The sequence below is a fragment of the Etheostoma spectabile genome, chromosome 4 (genome assembly GCF_008692095.1).
Source record: "Etheostoma spectabile isolate EspeVRDwgs_2016 chromosome 4, UIUC_Espe_1.0, whole genome shotgun sequence".
Classification (NCBI taxonomy): Eukaryota; Metazoa; Chordata; class Actinopteri; order Perciformes; family Percidae; genus Etheostoma; species Etheostoma spectabile.
The window spans coordinates 16,473,239-16,498,311 of NC_045736.1; the positions used below are offsets into that span (position 1 = coordinate 16,473,239).

General features: G+C 43.0%; 1 protein-coding gene across 1 annotated transcript; it reads left to right on the forward strand.

Annotated features, from left to right (window-relative positions):
• The first annotated feature begins 121 nt into the window (after nucleotides 1-121).
• Nucleotides 122-24,929, forward strand: camk1a (calcium/calmodulin-dependent protein kinase Ia). The gene is made up of 12 exons (XM_032514652.1): nucleotides 122-393; nucleotides 1,796-1,914; nucleotides 16,995-17,126; nucleotides 18,572-18,646; nucleotides 19,249-19,387; nucleotides 19,484-19,610; nucleotides 19,928-20,003; nucleotides 20,088-20,200; nucleotides 20,299-20,377; nucleotides 21,138-21,225; nucleotides 21,402-21,567; nucleotides 22,296-24,929. Exons 2-12 carry the CDS (start codon nucleotides 1,829-1,831, stop codon nucleotides 22,397-22,399), a joined length of 1,185 nt encoding a protein of 394 aa, XP_032370543.1. The 5' UTR covers nucleotides 122-393; nucleotides 1,796-1,828; the 3' UTR covers nucleotides 22,400-24,929.
• The last annotated feature ends 144 nt before the right edge of the window (nucleotides 24,930-25,073 follow it).

Here is a 25,073-nt window from a genome sequence, read left to right on the forward strand (position 1 = left end):
TTTGTGTGTGCCTTGTCAGTGTTATATACTAAATTATTTACAGTGACACGTTATGCCTGTTTTGCAGATAAGCTTGGAAAAATTGTCTGCAGCGACTCTGCTATAGTGTGAGCGCTATCGACCGCGCTGCTGGAAGCTTTCAGAAAACAACAAGGTTTACAAAGAAGCTGTTCACATAGCCAATATAACTCGACTGTCATGAAGTTAATCGCTGATCACGTTTTTCGTTTTAAAGAGAACACTGAGTGAATTTGTGCTGCACTACGTCCACAGACGTCTGGTTTTCTTGACGTCAGGAGAAGTCTGAGCGCACCCAGCGCTGCGCACAAGCACAGCAACCACATCGCTCCCAGAGGCAAGGAGAACGCATCACAGCCACAGATCGCCGTTTAGGTATGTTTTTTTCCCCAGTCATATATTCACCAAAATGCATCATCGATCGTTTACTTTTCTTACAGCAATACAACTTGTAAAGCTTTGTTTTTGTGCGACTCAATCCATGTGTCGCATGTCTGCAGCCTCCTGATTTAACCCAGAGATGCTGCCTTCCTTTGACATACCCTTGAGCGCTGCGGTACGGTTCGCAAACCCACACCGCCTTTTCTCTCTGTAGCCTATACTTGCAAGATCCACACAAAAATCGGACTCATTTTTATTATTCCAGACGCATCGCACTGTCAAAACGTTTTAATTCCCATTCAACATCCTGCTTGCAATTCACGCCCTGCACCTTAGTGCAGAGCACGTTATCTATTTCTCAGTAGGCTAGCCTACAGTTTCCATTTCAGCTCCTGTAGATTTGTTTTTCTTCAGAGCAACCTTGCCTAATTGTTTAAAAGCTTCGGATGTTAAATATAGCACAAGTCCCCCAGCTGGTATCTGCCTCTACTGACCATGCGTTTGTTTTAGCGACGGTGTATGGTCCCTTTCTTGCGACTGTCTCTGCTGCACTGTTTGCCCTACTTTCTCTTATTTGTTGCTGTTGGTCGGTTGTCAGCAAAGTACGCTGTAGTTGTGGGTTGTAGTTTTTTACAGTAGTCATATCTTCATTTTAGTGTGCAAGTTTATTTTTGTCTTGATCTATTTTGTATTAATGTTCATGTTCTTAACATTTTCTCAGTCTTTTGAAAAGTGAAATTTCTGATGTATTCAGTCGGATATCTTTTTTTTAATGACAGTTTGCAGTAGGCTACAGGCTAGGCCCACAGCTTCAGTGGTTTCTTTTACTTTGATTTGACAATTCTGCTCTTATTAATCAATCATCGTGCATATAAGAAGAAACTACTAACTTGTCATTGAGTCCAAGCATATTTGCTGCATTAACCAGGACACTTTATCAGGAAAATCAATGGTTTATTTAATAGATGAAGATTTTATGCAGCAATTGGTCAGAAAAGCTTACTCCACAGCACTGTAGAGATTGATCTGGCAATGCAAGACTAGACATACTGTAATTTACATATTGAACTGATACGGAGGCAGAATATATCTTGCTGTATAAATTCTCCTAATTAAGTACATTATACAGTGCATGGGTGCCGTAGTCTTATCTATTTTCCCCACTGTGTGCTGGAAGGATGAAAATCATGTTGCCCTTGAGGAAATTCTTGTCTTGAACATTTATTTTCATTAAAATCTCTTATCCAATCAGTGTTAGTCATTTGATTTAGCACAATCCTTCTGATCAAAGATGCATTTAGATTTGATTTCACATGTGGTGGGTCAAAACTTAGTTGAGCATGCTCTGAGACTATTCACTGTTTTTTCTTTTATCTCTTCTTTTTTTCCCCTGTAGCTGTAGTGTGGCGAACCTGATCAGCATTGTAGGATGCCTCTTGGAGAGGATGGAAATGGATGGAAAAAGAAGACATCAGACATCAAAGAACACTACGACTTCAAAGAAGTGCTTGGAACGTAAGTTGCGTTGGTAGTTTAGTGCTCTTGTAAGGGCAAGGCTGGATGTCCGAGGTGGAAAAGTGGGCAACTGCACCAGGGCCCCAAACGCCTTAGCTTGTGTCAGTTAGGAAAGCAAAGCGCTTCAATTTTTCAAATATAATGTTAGCTTGGCATTGCAATGGTTCCATTTCTTCTATTGTGTTGGGGAGGCTAATGAAGTCTCAACAGTGAATGCCTTAAAGCCTTGGAAAATTAATCTAAAACTATCTGCATCACTAGATACCAAAAATAAGTATGTTCATGTGTGATTTGGCTCAATGGCCCTTAAATATGTGGGAGAGGCCTTATGTTTTAGGGTCACCTTTGTCACATACAGGTATATTCTTTATTATCAGAGATTTTGTCTCGCATGGATCACATTGTGTTAAATTAAATTGCCACAAAACAATTGACAGCAAGCATGGGGCCAGTTTGAGTTTCAGCACACAGCATCGTTTTTTTTTCAGAATTTGAGGCAAAATATAATGAATCTGCCATGTCTAGTCTGCAGTGTCCACAGTAATTGTTGTGTACTTGCAGGTAACAGAATATATTCACAATTCACAGAGAAACCAAGGGGTCAAAGGGGGCCCGCCACTCATTTCTGTCCCCCATCTGCATGCTGTCAGGGCTGCAGTATTTGAGTCTGGACTCTGGAGTCTCTCAAGAAACTTGACCGATATTTATGGACGTGCCTGTCTCAGACCTTGGCTGTTGAATGCTGACTCCCACTTGCCTGAAAGAATTCAAACATTTATTTTCCCTGGTCAATTTGACTTTCTTCAGAGCTATGCAAAAACATTTTAAATGGATTATGAATTGACTGAAAGGCAATACAAAATAAATAGCATAGTATATATTAACATAGCAACTTAACTGAATCTAGTTTTGAAAGCAGCTTGCATATTTCCAAGTTGGCCACTTATTACAGCCATGACTATGAGTTGATCATCAGTTTAAAATGACAATAGAGCTAGAGCTGCGTGTGAACATTGTGTGTGTGTTTAACATGCATATGTTTTATTTGCACGTGCAAATACAGTGGGGTTTTTACAGTCTTTGTTACAGATGAGTGTGTTTGTTGACCAACATTGTCATTCTATTTCGATAGGCTTCGCCCTCTAAGGGCTACGCTATTGGTTTATCCCTTCGCGCATGCGCAGTCGTGAAGATTTTCTTTCCGCCCTACGTCCAGCTGGGGCCTCACTACGTCCGCATTTACTGCATAATACAGAGCGGACCCTTGTTCACTCCCCACTTTTTCTTCAAACTCACGCAGTATGAAGAAAGAAGTTCCAGGGGTGCTCGCGTCTGACCCCCCTTTCCAGACCGGCTACATCCTGCCGCCGGCCCTTCACCCCCGCTGCCGGCCCTCCCCTCGGCGCCGTTCTCGCCGGCCAGCTCTCACCCGGCACGCCTCCTGCCAGTATTCGCCCGCCTGTCATCTAAAGAGCTACTGACAGGCGGAAGCTCTTCTGGTTTTGCCAGGCTTGCGGGGGCGGGAACGGAGCAAGGCAGACAGACGGAAAAAACCGGCGACACCCTGATCCGCGGGCGGACGCGTCCTTCGACGAGCAAAAGTCCGCTGGCTCTGTTCCCCTCGGACGGCGCCGCCGTTACCGGTCTTTTTTTTTTTTTTTTTTTTTTTCCCTCCTTACCCTTTAGGAGGTTTGGGGCCTGGAACGGCGATCGACCTCTCCCCCGGCTCTCCCCGGCCTCCCGAAGGCCAGGGGAAACCGCCGAGGGGCCTTCCCCTTTGTCTCAGAGGGCCCCCACCTCCACCGCCAAAGCTCTCCTCGCTGATCTGCCGGGGAGGCAGAGGACGGCGGCAGAGGGGAGAGGCGTAGCACTCCCGATGGACTGCCAGCCCCCGCTTTGCGGCCTTTTTGAGCGGGATGTTAACTCCGGAGCCGCCCCCTTCACGGGCCCCACTCTGGCTGCGCTTCACAGAGCTTCGGCCGGGGGGCTTTCTCCCAGCCGGGGAAACTGAAGGCTCCCGTCTCTCTGTACGCCCCGTTCATCGGGCTCAAGGCGACACGGCTGCGGGGTTTCCCAGGGCTGGCAGCACAAACAACTAGCCCACCGCCATCCTCACCCGGATTACGGTGCCCACGGTGGCGCTGTCCAGGGCCCATGGCTTGGACTGGCCCAGTGAAACACCTGGTTCCACATTGCCTCAGCTGACCGCGGCAGTTAGACCTAGTTTGGGCGTCTGTACGGCCCCTTAGCTTCAAGGGGCTTTTTCGGCCCGGCCCACCCTCCCAGCAACAGCCGGAAACCACTGGGCCCGGGCGGGCTGCACGAGGCGGAGACCCATGAAGCGGCCCCACCTGGTCCGATCCGCTTCCCGACCACCCAGCAAGCACAACGACGGTGGCTAGACGGGACGCGGGGATCGTCTGTCTTCGGCTGAGAGTTGGAACACAACGCCTGTTGAGGCCACTACCTCCCTCTTAACGTCTTTTTTTCCCCCTCAACCAAACAGCCCTTGTTTTGCTCTGACAACGCGCTGATATGACAGTCGTTTCCCCACCCCAAGCACACCAGGTAACCGCTGCCCGCATGCGACGCCACAGCTCCCTCGTTATGCCGGCAGCGGGAATCGCGCCCCCACCCATTGGGGATGACGCCGCTCAATCAACCCCTCCCCACGGCGATGCCGGCGGGACGAGGGACACGTTAAGAGAAAGAAGAAAAAGGAAAAGGCCGAACAGCCCCTGTTTGCTCTAACAATACGCTGTTAATGACATTCGCTCCCCACACAAGCACACACCAAAGCCGTCGCCGCGAGCGGGCGCCATTGCGTCCCCGCTGCGCAGACACGAAATGACGTCCACCCACGGTGGCCGACGACGCTTGTCCACCCACCTCCCCACGGCGTGCCGGCGGGGCGGGGGTCGGGTTAACCCAGTGACCGCTCCCGCCCCACACGGCGGCGACCGGCTACTGCCCTTTCGAAAAAGCCCTACCATGGGCGGGGCGCGCGACGCGATCACTCGTCTCGCCCAGGGGCGGGATGGGCCCCCTGCGCTCCCTGCCTGCCATGTCAGTGAACAAAACTCAGACCCTGTGCTCGCCCGCTGTCAGAGTGCAGCGCGGCTGGGTTGGCCCTTTACTCACATGGACTCGTGGATGTCAAAACTGATAACACGGGTTACCCACTCCGTTCGCCTCCCCCCACCCCCCCCCCTTTCGCGGTGGTTTGGAGACGGCGGGCTCATCCCTGGCAGAGTCGACGCAATGACTTCGAGCTAGAAGGGTTGCCCGACAGCGGAGCTACTTCCCGCGTCACTCCAGGGGAGGAAAACGAGGGTTTTTACTCTCGCTATTTTCTCACCCCAAAGAAGTCTGGAGGACTGCGTCCCATGCTCGACCTGTCAAATTCAACCGATATGTCATGGAGCGCCCCTTCCACTTGCTCCCCATCAGGCACGTTTTTGGAATGTGTGCGCCACGACAAATGGTTTACACCCTGGATCTGAAAGACGCTTACTTTCACATCCAATCATTCCCAGGCACAGGAAATTCCTCCGCTTCTCCTTCCAAAGGGGACTCCTAGCCCCCCGCACCTTTTCCAAGTGCATGGAAACGGCGCTCCAGCCGCTACGGGAAGGGGCATCAGAGTCCTCCTTTTTTTGGCGATCTACTCATTCTACCCCCTCTCGGGAGCAAGCGGGGCTGCACACTATGGAGGTTCTGCGCACCGCAAACGCTGGTTTTGCCATAAATGGAAAAAAGAGCCCCCTTGTCCCCGCACAATCGGGAGTTTTGCCTGGGCGAGACATGAACTCGATCACATGAAGCCAGGCTGGTCAGCACCGAGGCAGGGAAACCCTGACTTCCCTGTTGTCCCGCTTCAGCCGCGCACGACAGTGTCAGCGCTGTCAGTTATGCGTCTCTGGGCCTGATGTTCCGCGGCACACACGGTGGTCCCCCTGGGTCTCCTCCACATGAAAAAGTCCGAGGTGGTTTCACCGCCAGCGGCTCGATCCCATTCCCCCACATACGCGAATGCTGTCCTCCCTCATTCCCCCAATCGACCTGGCATACTGGGGGAACCCCCAAAGCCTGTCTTCCGGGTTCCCCTGGGCAAAATGACATCATATTGACGGTTGTACACAGACGCGTCCCTCACGGCTGGGGGGAATTGCGAGTCACAGGGTGGGAGGGCCTGGCCTCCTCCCCCTCTCCCTCACTGCCTGGACGTCCCAGGTGTTGAAAGGTGTTGAAACACTTTCACCAGCTGACGGGGAGGTATGTTTTTAGTAAGGACGACAACATCTGGCGGCGGCATTCATAACCGCCAGGGCGGCATACGCTCAGCCCGGCTGTTAAAATAGCCAGGGGCCTCCTGCTGTGGGCGCACAGCCACCTGCTGTCTCCCAAGGCAGTGTATATCCCCGGGATTTTGAACCGGGCGGCCGACTGATGTCGAGGGGGGGGCCCTCCCACAACGAGTGGAGATTGAATCCCACTACGTTCAAACGTTATGGAGCAGTTCGGGAAGCGGGGGGTGGATCTGTTTTGCTTCACGAGGAAACCACAGTGCACACTGTGGTTTTTTCCTTGAGCGCGCGGACAACCCTCCCCTCAGCGTAGACGCCTTCTCCCCACAAACCCTGGCCCAAACCCTCCTATATGCTTTTTCCCCCGGTCCCTCTGATCCCTCCCTCCTGGAGCGCGTCCAGGGGGAGGATCTGTTAATTGTTCTGGTGGCACCGGAGCGCACGAGCGCGTCCTGGTTCCAAAACCCCCGTTCACTGCTGGTGGGTCCCCCCCGCAGATTCCGTGGCGGGAGACGCCTATCGCACTGAAACGGTGCGATCTGTCATCCCCCAGTGAAAAAATCAGAGACTGTGGGGGCTGGTTGCTGACCGGGAGCGCTTACAGAGATTAGGCCCTTTCCCCCCGCCGTGGACGCGCCATCCGGCCCAGAGCCCCCTCTACCTAGCAGCTACGCAGGGCGCTGGTCTGCCTTCCAGCGTTGGTGCACAGAGAGGACGCAGATCCCACATCGTGTCCCCTACTTCTCGTGCTGACGTACCTACAAACTCTGGTGGGTAAAGATTTGGCCCGTCTACAGTCAAAACATACGCAGCAGCCATCCATCCTGTCACGAAGGTTTTTGGTGAGAGGGCAGTTTTTGCGCATCCCCTGGGGAGCGTTTCCTGAAGGGGTTAGGCGTCAAAAACCGGCTGTTTTGCCCCCCTCGCCCCCAATGGGACCTAGCTCTGGTGCTCCGGCTCTGGGCAGCCCCCCTTTGAGCCTTTGGCACAGGCTTCGCTCAGAATTTTCGCTTAAGACACACTTCTCCTTGCCCTAACGTCGGCCAAATATGAGTGATTTATGTGCACTGTCAGTTTCTCCGTCCTTCCTCTCCATTAGAGGGGACGGAGCGCAGCCACCTTACAGCCAAATCCCTCCTTCACACCGAAGACTTTATCTAGTTCTTTTCGGTCGAGGGTGTTTTTCCCTCGAGGGTTTTTTCCCCCCACCTCACGCTAACGGTGCGGAGGAGGCTTCCCACCGGTTGTGTCCGGTGCGCGCTCTGTCACAATACGTTTTACGCACGGCAAATATCAGGAAAACTCAGCAGCTGTTTGTGCATTATAGAGAACACTCCCAAGGTTCAGCCCTCTCAAAACAGCGTCTGTCTCGCTGGCTGTGCGAGGCTATTACCCAGGCTTATAGCTCGGAAGGGAAAGAGCCCCCCCCCAAGACATTAGGGGTCACTCTACGAGGGCTTTGTCGGCGTCTGCGGCTCTATTTAAAGGCATGGCAGTAGCCGACATTTGCGCGGCAGCTTCTTGGGCTTCTCCGTGCCCCTTCATCCGCTTTTATCTGCGAGATATGTCTGAATCTTCCATATCTCATGCGGTTCTGTCCACAGTCAGTGACGAGTAATGCCGTGCTGAATGTGCTTAAAAAAAAAAAAAAAAAGCGGATGCCTTGTTTGTCGCCAATCTCCTTCACGCCTAGTGCTGCAATGACCCTGCTCTGCTGTCTCACCCCTCCTGTATCTGGGGTATTTCTGTGAGACACAGCTCTTATCTAATACGTTGTCATAATCATATTGCATGCATGGAGGTAATCATGTCTCTCCGTTGCATGCGCGACAGGATCAATCACGCTTAACCCCCCCTTAATCATTGTACTACTGCATCATATTGCGGGCCTCATGAACCTTTCCGGCCACGCCATTGGCAGGGCAGGCTTTGTCAGAAGAATGACTCTGACTAGCCTCTGTACACTGTTGCGGGGGCAATGTGGTGTATGTTTGGCTTGTGGACCTTGTGCCGCAGGTGGCATTGACTACATCAGCTTCGCCCTAACCCAATAGCGTAGCCCTTAGAGGGCGAAGCCTATACGAAATAGAACGTTAGTTACTTTGGTAACTCCAGATTCTATTAGTATAGGCGTAGCCCTCTAAGGTCCGGGCCACCTGCTCCTAGAACATTAGTTGAAGAAAAAGCTGATGTTTTGGGAGTCGAACAACGGGTCCGCTCTGTATTTATGCAGTAAATGCGGACGTAGTTGAGGCCCGAGCTGGACGCTAGGGCGGGAAAGAAAATCTTCACGACTGCGCATGCGCGAAGGGATAAACCCAATAGCGTAGCCCTTAGAGGGCTACGCCTATACTAATAGAATCTGGAGTTACCAAAGTAACTAACGTTCTTTCTTCCTGCCTTGGACATTATGCCAGCATTTGTGAACATGGGTAGTTCAAATGTCACACTATTTTTTGTAATCAAAACAATATCACTTAGACAGCTAATGGCAGATTCACACAGGGGATTTTAGTTCAGCCATTCAACACAAATTATCTATATTGTACATTATAGCAGCAATCACTAATCTAAGACAATCCTGGCAGGGGAGAGTAGATACTGTAATGTACATAATGTGAGGAGCACATAATAATTAGGCCTTCATGATAGCTCTGACTTGGTTTTCTTGTTGTGAAGAGTCCTGAATGGATGTGCGGCTGTTGTCAGTCACAAACATGTTTCTCTTTGCATGAAAGCAGTGAAAGCCCATGTTTCATCCAGCAATTTCCTCTGAAAAAGAAAAGAACACATGAACCCGTTTCTGCCGCTGCTGCCTAAGATTTGTCTGAAAACTTTTAAAAGTTCAACTCATTTACATTCCCTGTTGCTCATAGTTTAGAATCCAAAAGAGATCATATTTCAATTTTGATTTTGCCTTTTGTAATGCTTTTTTGTAATAAACCATGAAATTAATTTGCAACCAGCAGGAGAAAGGTTGCCTTGTAATGGGGAGGGCTGAACTCACACATACCTGTGACTGCACTCTCCATGGGCACAGGATTGAGCCCAGATGGTCAAGGGGCACCTCTCCAACCCCCCTCCCCCAAACTAAGTACAAGTGACCAAGCACACGTCCACCTGTGATGAGACGAGTGTGCCATATGGAGTGTTTTTTTCCTATCTTTGTGGAATCACACCTGCTTCCCCAGAGAGGCTGTACAGAATCAGATTTTAATGACTGTGAAACTCTGGTTCACATCCAAAAAGTGTAATAGCAGTGGGTAGATGATGAGGCTGTCTGGTTATGTCGAGTACTGTAGGAGGACATCAAATAAGATTCCATCAGTCTCTGTCTCTGTATGCAATGCACTTTGACCAGCAGTCTGTTTATTTGAGAATTCACTCAACTGCTGCTAAATGCTGATAACTTCTGTTATGATTCCACTGAGACTCACAAGAACTTCAAACAGTGATTGTAATTTGAAGTATGATATGAAGTGTTATGTAACAAGGATTAAAAGAGTGTATTGCCAGGACAGCATGTTCCCATCTTTCATTAAAAAATGGGGGTAAGAAAGGTGTAGTAATATTCTTTCCCTCCTGTCACTATAGCTGGACCTGGCAGAGGGCAGAATTAATATGTTGACGGAAAGCTCCTTATGCTCGGAGAGAAGATTACAGAGGAGCTCTATCCAAGAATTCAGTGTGTAAAGTTAATTGATTTATGTTGAAAGTTTATATTCAGATCCAGCTAATCCTCACAGTTCTGTTTGGAGTCCACTTCAGGACACGCTGTCCTCAAGGTAGGATTAGCAGAATGAAACAACTACCCCGCTCTGCAGTTATCATGTCTTTCACTCTAGTTGCACATGTTTTTTTTGTCTCCTACTTTTCTCCTCCAATGTCATTTACCTCAAATGACATGAATGAGACAGGCAAAGTATAAAGCTCTGATAGAACTCTTTATACCCATACTTCTAAGGCCTTGGCCTTTTTGGAGTTATGACGCTGTCTGAGTATTCAAAGTCAATATCGAGCCATACCTTTGGTTGCTTTTTTGTCAAATTAAGATGTAACACACTTTAAGATTCTAGCTAACTGGAGTTCTGTCATCTGGAGACCATCTTTACCCAGGGACTTTTTTGTTAAAAAATGTAGATGGGGTAAAAACTAAAGCAGCTTACCTATCACTGTAGCTGTTATGGGTTATAGTTGTAGTCAGTATAATTACTAAAATCTGCAATGTCAAACGGAGGCACAGTGCGTCGAGTAGAGACGAGGCGAGCAGTGGAAAAACGGCAATAGTGTGTGCTTCTGTAACAACCTCGTCTTTCGTGGACAATGTCTTTTTTAATAGTTTTATTAAATGTCCCATGACAATACTTGAGAGATTGTAACTTTTGTCCATAGTTTGATGTGTTGGATGTTAGGGTGAGACTTAAGGAGTAGTGATATTGAAGCATGGGCATTAGTTCAGTTTATGAGTCTTGTGGACAGAGCTATCCCCACAAGCTGGCAGCTCGTCTGACAGAAATTAAGTGCATGGGGCCATTTGATGAAGTAAAATAATATCAGACCAACGATCAACACTGCAGTAAAACAGTTCTGAACATCCACAGCAGAACACTTCTCATGTGTATTGCTGCTGCTCAATTCTCTTAACAGAGCTCTCCATCATAAAACTCCACACCAAAAAAAATAGATAACATGATACAGAGTGGTTGTAGAAGAAAACACTGAGAACATCGTTGGCCTTTGTGAAACTGTCTGCCAACTCAAAAGTATGAGCTCAAATCAACCAAACCTGCAAAAAGTTGCAGAAGTTGGTTGGCTCTGAGAAGGTACGAGCACCCCTTTCATGCTATTTGATCAAATGTAAAAATAATGTTGAGCTTTATCATTCAGGAGGGCCCTAAGTATAAATTCAAAGAGAATTTTGCATATGATAGTTGAATGCTGTACCCAGAAACAATGCATAACATTGGTGCCTTAAAAAAAAAACAGCAAGACATGACGGAAGCCAGTTTTAAGAACTACTCGTGTAGATAATGTGTAGGAGCATAAACATGCAACTGTGCAATATTATTGTTATACTGTTACTGTTATATAATACCTCATAGGACACTGGAATCTGTGCAATTTCATTTCATACAGTGCAATATTTAATACATTAACCTTTCCATTACTGTGCAATATTATTTACTTAATATTAGTACTTAATCATTTCATTCCATCACTGTGCAATATTATTTATTGAGTGTTAACACTTACCTATGCTTATTCAAGCTGATTTATATATGTATACTTGACAGTCACTACACTTTATATCTTTGACTTTATATTTTTGATATTTATACTGTTATATTTATACTGTATATTCTTATATTTTTTTTGTGTCAACACTGCAAAGGGATTGCTTTAATCTCGTTGCACAAGTACCGTGTACTTGTGTATAATGACAATAAAGGCATTCTATTCTATACTATTCTACATGCAGTACTAAACATTGTTGGAAAGCACTCATGCCGGTTGTTTGTAGAGGAGAGCAGGGGAGTTAAGAGGTTTGACCTACACATGACTTTAGTATAGTAGATAGAAAACACACAGTTGTACAATTGTGAGTGAATGGTCCAGTCCCATGTTTTGTTGATATGAATACATACACTTATTTTACATTCCGAGGTAAGAATAAAACTAGAGATTGTTTGGAATTAGATTTTACTGTATGTCCGTACATATCCACTTTTCTCCATCTATCTCTCTCTCTCAAACACACACTGCCAAGCATAAACACAATATGGATTAAGGCTAAAAAGAGAAAAGCTTTTTCGGGACTTGGAATGCATGTTGGGCTTGAAGGGATCGCTTGCATCAGGTGAGATCGATAGACTTGCGGATGCTTGAAGCTGTCTGATACAGGCCCAATGGGGCTTGACTCTGCCTGATGGATAGTGTCTTAAGAAAAAAAAAAAAAGTAATATTTAACATTGCTGCAAACATCCATAATTTTGAGTCAAATTGGATTTAATCACATCACACTCTTTGCTCACATAGTTCATAATTGTAACACCCGTCCAGGAGCCAGTTGCACCAGCTGTTCACAAACGTAGCCTAGTTATAACGTGTTTAATGTTTACTAAGTGAATATGTACGCATAACTAAATTAAAGCGGGTTGCACCACACAAACTAGTTAGTACCAAGAGATTAGTTATTAAATATTTACACCTGCCACGATTGGAGGTGCAGCAGGGGAAGGACCCAAACACAGAGGAAACAGAAACATTGGTGCAGTTCAAAGATTTATTATACTTAAATTATCTTACAGCCAGGTATTGGTAGTCTGGCAGGTACATGTACTGGTTGCCATATCTAGGACCAGAAGCAGGTCGAGTCGGGTTAAGGTTGTTTGAAATCCAATGAACAATGTAACTGGCAAAGGAACAAAGGAAGTGGCCTTGTATTTGTAGAGCTGAATCTAATCAGACGAATTGGGAAGGTGGCAGATGGGTGGTGAGGAGGTAGGCTTGGAAGGCCAGGCAGGGCAGATGAGGCAACTTGAAGCAGGTTTGTAGGTAGGTGTGGCTGCCAGGGGATGGGGAATGGAAAACCAGTCTGAAACCATCTGCTGAATGGAAGGAAAATGGCAATGGACGGGCCTGGGGAATGGAGAATATGGCTGAAGAGGAGGCACAGAGGAACAAACTGTGTTATTACCAGGTGTGACTGTTGAGTAGCTTGCTAAACCAGCTGACAAAACTAACGTTAGTTTGCTAATGTTTAACCTGTTTGTAGTGAAGAAAAAAAAAAAAAAAGTTACATGGGGCTTAATAATAATATAACCATGGGAGATTTTAAATTACATTTCACAAAAATAACACAGTAAAGGCCTACCTCAAATCAGAAAAATGATATGATATGATATATATGTGATATATATATATATGATATGATGTTGATAGCCTTAGCTAGGTTAGCATAATCTGTTATTTCCCAACTCTTTCTAAACTTTTAAACTTATTTCAATGGTGCAAACTTAATTTATCACTTTATTACTTGGCTACTACGAACTTGGGAAGGAATTTACCAACGAAATGAATGAAGGTAGTATCTTTGCACCTTTTGAAGGGTTATTTTCAAAAAATAAAATGGCTTAACATGAATCCAATAATTTGTAAGCAAATATGAAACAGCCTGTTTGTGAAAAAAAACACACACACTGATGATTGGCTTACTGGCCAATAAGAAAGGAAATCTCTAAGGTGGCCATCCACAGATACAGTTCATCCAATGGATTCAGTGTACCACATGTATGTTTAACATTATACCAACAATTATTTTGATAGTTTAGAATTCTATGCACTAAAACATATAGGCTTAAGGCCGCCCACATGTAATTGTAGACCCAGTTTACACTTTACAATTTGTAATAAGGGGACCCTGCACAATCTCTCTCAGTTAAGGGGTCCTTGGCTTAAAAAATTTGGAGGACCCATGCTCTAGAAAATGTGTCTGCATCCATGTAGTTAACATCTATCATGTTAAAATTCATAGTGAAGAATGTTTAGATGATGCCTTTCAGACATGCAGGGCCAATAAGAGCACACGTAGCATAGTGAAAGCACTGCAGCGAAATGAGAACGTGTGAATCAATATTTTTCCACATGGGCAGCTCATGTTCTGCTTATGGCTTTGGGGCAGACACCATCACTCACAGATGCAAAATTATAGACATAGGACTTTTATGTGCTTTATCTATCTATCTATCTATCTATCTATCTATTATCTATCTATCTATCTATCTATCTATCTATCTATCTATCTTGTGGAGGTTTAGTATTAGTCTAAAAATATGCTTGTTCATATACAGAAGAACAGATGAGAGTCAGCTATGAGTCTTGAGGCCAATACAATGACTCAAATGAAATGTATTTATCAATGTGCATGCCAGGATTTATTGGCATAAAATAGATAAAAAGATGTGTCAACATGTCAGAGCATTGTTGCTGATTACTGGTGGAAAACAGAAAAATGTGTGTTTTAATCTGATAATGAAAAAATTGAAGTCTATAAATCTGGGCAATAATCATTTCACTCCTGTCGAATGCTAAGATTAACACATTAGCTGGTAACTAAATGGCATCGGTTCAGAATAACAGCTGCAGCAGCTTTCTGTCTTCCTCTGTCTGCTGTTCCTCTTCCCAAACCCCCTGAGAGCCCACCCCTACTAAGTCTCCAAATTAGCAAGCAGCAACTGGGTGCTTAATTACAAAGTGTCTCAAGGCAACAGTAGAGAAGTGTAAGCAAGCATGTTCTCTTTTTTTTCAGAGTAGCATAGAAAATGCATAGATCAGTAGTACAGTTGTGACAATTGGAGTGGTGACAATGGATGAAATAACAGCTACTGTTGTTACTGTCATATTTGGTTCAACTGACAATTTTTCGTGTCTCGGATTGATTCATTTAGAAGCTAACCAACTGGAGCTAAAACTGGGGGGCCCTTATTGTAGTAAAACTATTAGCAAATGTGTGTGGAGAGCAACTGGAACTCAATCCACGTGTCCGTAATCAGATTGGAAAATGTGTAAAAAAATTCCAAATCTGTATTCAGATGTGCAAGTGTATTGAGACTTTTAAATACGTAGAAACATCAGTAAATTAAAAAAGGCTGCACGGTTACTGTTACTAAGGCACAATGCGAGCATAGAGGTACAGACAAATCACCACACACATTTGCAGATCTCTGTCACAGCAGAATGTAATGTGTAAAAACTAAATTTAAGAAGCCTGCTAAATTTTAACTGATATATTGTCTGTAGTTCCAGCTCTTGTAGCAAAATACTAAGACATTTCAGCCAATAATATCTATGTACGCATTTACAGATTTGTCAACACATTTACAAATCTCTGTGCCCATTAAGAGATTATTTTACACATTGACAAATCTGATTACGTACACAGAGATTAAAGTACAGTTGCACATCTCTCCACACACATTTGCAAATAGTTTTGCTACAATAATGGCCCCAAAACGATTAGTGTATTAAGAACCTTAGTTTGACAAAATAAATTGGCTGCTATTATGATTATTCAATCATTATTTTGTAACTCAGTTTAAAGCATAAAAGCCAAACATTCTCTGTTTTCAACTTCTCAAGAGTAAGATTTCAGTGCTTTTCTCTGTTTTATATCATTGTAAACTGAATATGTTGTTTATAACTGTTGGTCTGACAAAATAAGACATTGGAAGACCCCACCCTGGGATCTGTGACACTGTGACAGGCTTTTTTTTTTTTCAAATAATTGTAATAATCATTAGTTGCAACAAAGCTTTCTCTACATGCATGGTCAGAAAGAGAAACATAAATTCACATCAGTCATCACCACCTTTAGGGTTCTACCTGTCTGTCTGCTCCATTCTTGGCCCTTCTATTTTAAACAGCCAAAAGGACTAAATAGATTATTACTCACTTATAACAGATATTTGACGCCCCTGACCCTTTATGTAACCCCTCACTGTAAATGCTGCAGACTTAAACACATTAACATGCTTTTATGGTTCGATGCAAATTGGAGCTTCATGTGATTTTGCTTTCAGATTATTTTAAGGACTTTTAGGAAAATGAAACCAGAGATGTGTGTGAGAATCGTCTCTCTTCGTGTGCATCAGCTTCACTATGCAAACATTTCTGCTTCGCTGGTTCGTTGAGCACAAGATGGCCACGGTACATAGCAAAGGATTACTTCAGATCCACATTGGGCATTTATTATGACATGATGAAATGAGGAGCTGTACTGGGAGGTGGTCAGGGTTGCACAATAACTATTCCGCTCTGTAATTAACTGTTAATAACCCGTAGAAGCAGAATAAACAGAAAGTCAGAGAGGTTTGCCTCCATATCTTATCTTATTGACAGCAGCACTGTGACGTCTGCATCCTTTTATTAAAGGTTGCTCACTTAAATGAAGTTAAGATTGAGAACTCCTCACGTGCTACACAGATAGAAAATAATTGGGAATATTTGCTAAACCATGAACATTGAACTCCCATTGTGCATTGCATGACAGTGCTGTTTCACGCACACATGTAAAGGAGCCCTGCGGTTGCTAACAATCTTCCTGAGCTCTCTCCCACGTTCCCAAGGGAAGACTGTGTAAATACACACTATTCTCCCTCTTACCAGCACCATAATCCATAATGCAGTCTAGTCTCCCTCCGAAACAGCCACACTACATCTACTGTATCTATTATTGAATAGATTAAAATAAGTATTTTTTTTAATTTTATTTTAAATTTTATAAGCAAGGGATATTACTACACATGTCTGTATGTGACTGTTGATTCACCTCCTCACCGCCTTTTCTCAGCCCCCCAAAAATACTTTTGCTAATGTCACCATTTTAAATTATTCATCTAAACACCACTCACACACACAAACACAAATGGTGGAATGGAGGGCATTTGGAGATCTTTTTTTAAAAGCTTGTGGTTAGTTGAGAGACCAGGCCACACACATATCTACTTTTTAGTGTGGGAATCACACATTTGTACTGAAAAAAAGTATTTTAAAATGATTTGCATGAAAAGCTCTAAATATTCTGTCATTAATGCCTTCTTTTGTGGAACATTTTCAATCCATCATGGCCTGTAGCCTAAGAAGAATGAATCCTACTTTAGCTCTCCCATCTTGTCCATTTCACCCTACACTCCCACACATTTCTCTTTCTTTCTCTAACATGTGCATGTGTGTGTGTGTGCATATATGTGTGTGTTTCCACTACCTATGTTTTAGGGGAGCGTTCTCTGAGGTGGTTTTAGCAGAGGAAAAGAGGACCCAGAGGCTGGTGGCCATCAAGTGCATCCCAAAGAAAGCGTTGGAAGGCAAAGAGAACAACATTGAAAATGAGATTGCTGTACTACACAGGTGAGGTTACTGAAGTTCCTTGCGATGCGTCAGCTGTTGCTTTGTGTCCAGCGGGAGGAATTAGTCAGTGTGGTCTCTTCCAACAATGCATGTGCAGTTGCACAATGTATACACGGGGTCAATTGAATGGGTGACTAAATGCATGGTGTCAGTAGAAACAGTAGGATTGTGCACCGGAAATGTCAGGAGTAAAGAAGATAGACCTATTTTTAGTGTTCCTGTTGCCAGGGCAACAGCACACAGAGGCGGAGATGGTGTGGAGTTCCCCGCAGCAGTGTATTGAAGAAAGAGAAAGAGACTTAGAGGGTGGAGAAGTGGAGAGGGGGTGGGGTATGATAGAAAGAGAGAGATATGGCAGAATGGGAGGAGTAGAGTTTGGCCAAATACTTAAAGATCCCATGGAATGAAATTTCCCTTTATGAGTTTTTTTTAATTTAATATGAGTTCCCCCAGCTTGCTTATGGTCCCCCAGTGGCTAGAAATGACGATTGGTGTGAACCGAGCCCTGGGTATCCTGCTCTGCCTTTGAGAAAATGAAAGCTCAGATAGGCCGATCTGGAATATTGCCCCTTATGACCTCACAAGGGTTACCTCCCCTTTCTCTACTTTGGCCCACCCATGAGAGAGAGAGAGACATCAGGGCTTTCAAACAAGCAAAGTGGCAATTGGTCAAGGCCCCCCCCCCCCTCAAAAGCTACAGATTCACAAATTACATGTTCTAAGGAAAGCTCATTGTGGAACTGGGTCTAGTGGCTGTAATTCTGCACCAAGGCTGAATTTTTGGAAAGAGACTTCAGATATGGTATTAAATGACCACCAAGGTCTATATAAAAGCATCAAAAGAGCACCATGTCATGGGACCTTTAAAGTCACTGTTAAAAAATAACAGATACATGAAAGCAAGAGATGTGAAGAATGTTAATTTACATCTAGAAGTTACATCTCAGCTGCTGATTTGTTACAGTGATCATATGTGTTCATATGCTTGTGAGCCAAAAGAGATGCATGATTGTCTGTAAGCTGGTATCACAAAAACAAACTAACCAATTCTATTTATTTTGTGTGTGTGTGTACATATTCTATTTTTTCATAATTATTTTGTCTAGCCCTGTAGCTATACTCTCCAAATATGTTATTTGATACTAGTTCCAGCTACACATCACTGGTCATTGTCATTTTTAGCAAGAGGTAGTTACAGAATCTGAAGCTTTTCTGTATCTGATCTGTCAGTTTGTATTATAGGAGAGGAGTACAAACACAAAGTTTTGATCCCAAATAACTGTCAGGCTTTTCATAGAAAAGAGAGAACTGGTCACTCTAAATTGGAAGAATGCAGCAAGAATGCCATCTGGTGACCAATTGCCAGTAAGCATGAGAGAAATGTGGCTAATTAAAAAAATGCAACATATTCTATGTTCTAATTTCTGTCCATTTATCTTCCTCAGAATCAAGCACCCGAACATTGTTACGCTGGAGGACATTTTTGAAAGCACATCCCACCTATACCTTGTCATGCAGCTGTGAGTTATTTTTTCTCTTTATCTCACACAAGGGCCAATTGTACGACAGAAGGGGTCCATATAGCATCTGTTTTTACTGTACAGACTTGATTTGATGATTTAATAAAAATGATTTACATCAGCAGAAATGCCAAACATTTTTGTTTTAGCATGTAAAATGGGACTATTTACATCACTGCAAATATCTATGGGTTTTGGGTTTGTCAGACAAAACAAAACATATATAAATGTTGCCATGGAACCTGAAAACTTTTTTTTTTTACTTTATTCATCATTTAGTTAACATGCAGTTTCTCCCCAAATAGCTTTTTAGGATAACGTTATTCTACTTCTAGTGTCATATTCAAATATACAGTATATCATACACTGTATGTATCACAAACAATCTGTGTCAGTGTAAGTACTCAACTATTATTATTTTTTAACAACAATAAATATTTTAGATGTCTAGATGTATCATTCTATACACAATATACCACCTTTGGTAACTTATGTATGTACAATTTTAATTATTTTTTGTGGTTTGAACAATATTTTGCTGCACAGCATAAGCCTTACTTGCAGCCCAAATTCAATAGTTTTCCATGATTTTCACCTGGCAGGGTATCTGGAGGGGAGTTGTTTGACAGGATTGTGGAGAAAGGTTTCTACACAGAGAGAGATGCCAGCCAACTCATCCACCAGATCTTGGATGCAGTCAAATATCTCCACGATATGGGGATCGTCCACAGAGATTTGAAGGTATCATAGACAGAAATATAACAGCTCAATCTGACTTGTAGTTGGCCCTTTTTTCTCCCTTGCAAACTTCTTTGGTCGCTCTTTTCATCTTTGCAGCCAGAGAATCTGCTGTATTACAGTTTAGATGAAGACTCCAAAATTATGATCAGTGACTTTGGACTGTCTAAGATTGAGGGAGCAGGCAGTGTCATGTCCACAGCCTGCGGTACCCCTGGATACGTGGGTAAGGCATTTATTTTGCTGGTCAGCAAGACTCTCCTCACCACCCCCCTCCCTCTTTAATGTGAGCTTAGCACTGATATCTCCTCTTATCATTGCATTGTGAGAGGCTCTTGCATCCACTACTGAGTCAATTGCAAGTGTTTCACAAGTGCTCTCTAGCTGTTTAGAGTGCCCTACCAGATCATTGAAAGGTCAAGATTACTCGTAGTCACCCCCACTGCTGCTCTGTCTGTGTCGTATATTTTCCGCTTTTTTCCTGATTATCCTTTGTGTGTGTGTGTGTGTGTGTGTGTGTGTGTGTGTGTGTTTGTTTCCCAGCTCCAGAGGTGCTTGCTCAGAAGCCGTACAGCAAAGCAGTGGACTGCTGGTCCATAGGAGTTATTTCTTATATTCTGTAAGTCTGAGCTCATTTATCACTGAGAAGTGTGTAAAGTAATCATGTTCTAGTATTGAATATGTTCCTATATGGCTCCCTCAGGTTATGTGGATATCCTCCGTTTTACGATGAAAATGATGCCAAGTTATTTGAGCAGATTCTGAAAGCTGAGTATGAATTTGACTCTCCGTACTGGGATGACATCTCAGATTCAGGTACAAGCAATTACTACAAATATGTACAGCAGGTTCAACAGTAAAAACTAACAAATCAGAGTCCACTATTACACCATTAACTTGATTTTTGTTTGCAGCCAAAGACTTCATCTGTCACCTGATGGAGAAAGACCCTTTGAAGAGATACACATGTGAGCAGGCTCTCCAGCACCCATGGTGAGAAAAAAAAAAATATCTAAAAAATACACTCATACTTACTAATCCCATTTCAATATGGTTGCGTTTTGCTGAAATCTGTTTGTCAATTTGTTGATTGAAGGATCCGAAAAGTGTGGAAATTTCAATTTCCAAATCCAACCTTCTTTTGTAATATAGATTAGACACATTTATCAAGCATTCTCTAGCTTCATGTTAGGATGTGCAGCTTGTATATGCTTTATATCAGTGTAAATTGATCATCTTTGGGATTTGGTATGTTGGTCAACCAAAGCAAGCAATTTAAAGACATCACTTTTGGCTCTTGGAAATTATAATGGGCATTCTACAGACTTAATGTAAAACTCGCACAAACAAAATTAATTACTTAATTGACAAAATAATCAACAATTGGTCTGCAGGTAACAATTTTTTTTCATTCATCTATTGAATATTTTCTCAATTAATTGATGAAAGTAGTGAACAAGTAAATGCATGCACATTGTAATTTCACAGAGCTGAAGGTGACACACTCAAATGTCTTGTTTTATCCAACCAACTGTTAATTTAGTTTACTATCATTACTATATACTATACTGTACGGTGTCCCAAAGAAAATGATAAAATCTTAACATCTGAGAGCTGGAACTATCTATAGTTATCAAAAATATCAAAATAGATGCAGACTTATTTTCTGTCGATCTACTTATCTGCAAATAAAATGATGAATAAGCCCCAGCCAGGCGCCTCAACTGCATGTAAATTATCAAATTCTTCACAGGATCTGCGGAGACACAGCTCTGGACAAAAATATCCATGAATCTGTCAGCGCTCAGATCAAGAAGAACTTTGCCAAAAGTAAATGGAAGGTCAGTGCCTTTGCTGAATCATACAGCAGTCTGCTGAAAGAGCAGTATTAAGATTGGCAGGAGAACATTTAGCACGCCATTGCTGTGTTTCTCCCTCAGTAGCTATCACACATTTTTCCTTCCTTCCTTCCTCTCTCTCTCACTCTCTCTCTCTCTCTCTCTCTCTCTCTCTGTAGCAAGCATTTAATGCCACAGCCGTTGTGCGCCACATGCGGAAGTTGCAGCTGGGCACTAGCCTCGAGGGACCCAGTCAGATTACTCCCACCAGTCCCTGCCATGGACATCTGCTCCCAGAGGAAGAGGAAGAGGAAGATGATTTGGGGAATGGGGAGGAGGAGAGCTGTAAGTTGTCAGTTTACAGTGAATGAACAAACACTCTCTTCTGTTTTTTTTCACTTACAAGAATCATGACCCAGTACGTAGTTAAAGGGTAAGTAAAGTAAGATAATTCAACTAAATTGAATGGTTTAATAGTGGGAATCTTTCTTAAATCTACAGTGCCATCTATTCCACATGGCATGAATGCAGCGTACAGATGTATAGAAGGCAGAAAAGGAGGAGACTCAGACAGTACCTAGAGAAGGGGAAGAACGGAGAGGTATGCATGAGATTGAATAGAAAAGGGAGGATGAAGGGGATGAATGAGTGTAAAGAGGGATAAAGGGTTGGAGGTGAGTGTATAAAAGCAAGAGACTGAGTCAAACAGGAGACTATGGGTTGACCAGGTATACTGGTTACTATACTACATCACCAGGCGATGATTAGCTGAGCCATGACCTTGTTCCTGAACTCTCTTATTAAAAGAACATTATAGTATTTCTTTCATCTTTATTATTATAACTGTAGCCGTTTAACCTTTTGGCCATGCTTACCTTGCACTTGCCACCTCCAAACACTGAAAGTAAATTAGCACACAGGATTAGCTGCGTTGGGCTACTTCTGCAAAATTTGACTTTATTTGGAAAAGCTTTACGCAGTTATTGTGACATACGTTCAGAATGTCCACAATTATGGGAATAAGAAAAATACTAGTCTTCATATGTACCCTTATTTTGCTCTTATCTCTTCAGTGTCCCACTACGAGGACGGTCGTCGTGGAAGCACCGAGGGCAGTGCAGATCGGGACAGCCTGAGAAGCTGCACCTACTGCTGCAGGCCAGCCAGTCGTGTTTGAGCACAACCTCCTGTTGTCATGGTGACTTTGTATCCCTGGAGCGCCCAGAGCCCGTCCGCCCGCCCAGTCTGGCCAGGAATGCAGAATAGTTCTCAGGCAGTGTCCACCAGAGTATATCCACAGTGAGCAGGTCACTGTCCCAGTGTGGACAAAACATACTGTAAGTCTTATAGTCTAAAACAAAACAAAAATACACATCCCTACTCAAGACACTGTAGGGATGTGTATTTTTAGTATTTTTTTTCTTTTGCAGAACAGAATGAAAAGCTGCTCCGACTGGACAGTGATTTAAAGAAAGGGCTAGTCTGCATGATTAGCAACCTTACATGTAGTTTGTACTTTGTGCAGCAATAGCAGACTAGGGATCATGTGTGTACATTACAAGAAGTGGTTCTGGATGTTAGCTTCAGGATGGCTCCACGCCTGGAGTTTTTTCCATTATTTCTGTTGTCACATCGACTGTCACATCTACCTCTAATCATAATTACCGTCTGCCTACATCCATCTGGCTCACACATTCTACATTACTGGCAGTTTTCTCCAGAAATCTTGCCACATAGGGCACAAAGAACAGGGAAAAGTTTTCTAGAAGGAAATACTGAAAGCTACTCCTGCATGTCTTACCCATCAAAGACCAAGTAGCTGTTTAGTTTAATAAAGTTAATCTCAAGGCATGACTTAACTGCCGAGGCCCCCTTGCCCATTTGTTCTGTTTGATCATTCTGTCTTTTTTTCTTGTATTAAGTGTTTCTGTCCTTTTATAAGTGTGTATTACTTTTGTTTAAAGCCTTTTTATGGAAAGTGGAGGGTGATTCTGAGGGTTATGGACTATATTCTGGCTCAGACTGGGTTTGTGAAGAGGTGTTCTGACCTGGAGTGACTGCATGCGTCTGTTTGGGAAAACATTGAAACATGAATATCAAAAGAATACTTTTTTTTTGTTTAGTTTTATGGATGTTATCAGAGGCTCAAACTGAGATCCCCATCTAGACTAAAAGTCTAGACTAAAAGTCTGTAAAGTTTGTAAATCACAGGAATCTGACTTTCCTCCGTGGGCTCACATCATGTAAGGAGGAGTCATTTTTAATGTGCAATTATGTTGAGAATCTACTGTGAGTAGGAAGAAAACCATCATATTCATATCACATTCATCCTACCTGTTCTGTTTCTGGTTTCTGATAAGCGTCTAAATATCAGCCTGCTGTCAGTCTCTGGGTCTTATGCCGAGTTGGAGGGATCTCAGTCTGGGCGCTCTGCTTGCTCTGTGCTGTGCACCTCTAGTGGAAGAAGTTTTGGTCTACTGTTTGCATGACCTGGTTAAATATGTTTACATGAATGATGATCAATTAGTATAAACACACATGATTATTATTACTATGTTGTATTGAAAAATGATGTAATACTGTAATTTTGAGGTAATTAATGTGAAGTGAGTAACACCAGAAGTAATGTTGTTGACAAAGTACAACACAGCACAGTGGACTTATCATTTGCATTGACTATGATGGTCAAGTCTCTAAGTGACATTTCTCTTGTACTATGTTTATTTACAACTCAAATATCGTTTCTTCAGTCTGTTTTCTTGCCGTTGCTTATGTAAAATCTATTTATTATTCACTGATACCCAGGCACAAGCAGAAAAAATACACATATCCTAATTTTACACATGTGCCAGCCACAGTACAAAACAGGAAAGAAAAACATCACAGTGCTAGAAACATTACCTGTCTGCCATGGGAGCAGCTATCAGTGTGCTCGCTCTACATTTGTATTCCTTGGTAGATGAACTACAACACTAAAGCCATACAGTGAAGCAAGGATGTTTTACTGTAGATTCAGATATGTCGTCGTCTTATGAAGATACGGCTCAGATGAAGGATGACGATGTTTTGGCACGATATGTAATGTAAAAAAAATCTCCTTGAAATTACTTTACTATTGATATTAATCATACCCATACCATTGTTAATTTAAAGTATGTCTCGACACAATGCTGTGTTATTAGTTAGCTGTAGAGATAGCCAACCAATCCCACATAAAACCAGTTTCCTCAATCTGTCATTGATACTTACAGGTCCATAGTACAATAAAAGAAGGCAATTACTCTAGATTTACATGACTGTAAGTGTGGAAAATATGCAAACTGTGTGTGAAGGGCTTCATGTTAACTGTAAGATAGCCAATGTTAATGACTTTAATAACCTGGCTATTTTTTGTTTGGTAATGACCTTATATTGAACCTTACCTGGGATTTGTTTTGACTTGGCTGTGTTTAAAAAAAAAGAAAAAAAGAAGAAGCTTATTTTACCCATTACAAACACATCTAAATGCATAAAGAAACACATGTATATTATATATATATAAATATAAGTATATATTGTATATCCTTTTTTGTAAAAGCTGTTTTGAGCTACAAATGTATGGATGCAATGCATCATGGGTTATTTCACAAGATGTGAGAAAATACAGTGATTTGTACCCACAGAGATATGATTGCAGGAAATGGAAATAAAACTTCCTTGTCTATGCATTGTGTGTTCTGTCATTATACAATAACTTTACTTTTAGATGTGCACGTAAAACACTAAGTTGTGGAAACTATTCAGAAATTTAAACTGTGGTGATTACATATGACATGCAAGATACAAAAGATCACTGAATTAAAAAGAAATAT

Coding starts and splice junctions, on each gene's coding strand:
- camk1a (XM_032514652.1), top strand. CDS start 1,829: ATGCCTCTTGGAGAGGATGGAAATGGATGGAAAAAGAAGACATCAGAC. Junction 20,004..20,087: donor GGAGTTATTTCTTATATTCT/GTAAGTCTGAGC, acceptor TGGCTCCCTCAG/GTTATGTGGATATCCTCCGT. Junction 21,568..22,295: donor GAATGGGGAGGAGGAGAGCT/GTAAGTTGTCAG, acceptor TTATCTCTTCAG/TGTCCCACTACGAGGACGGT.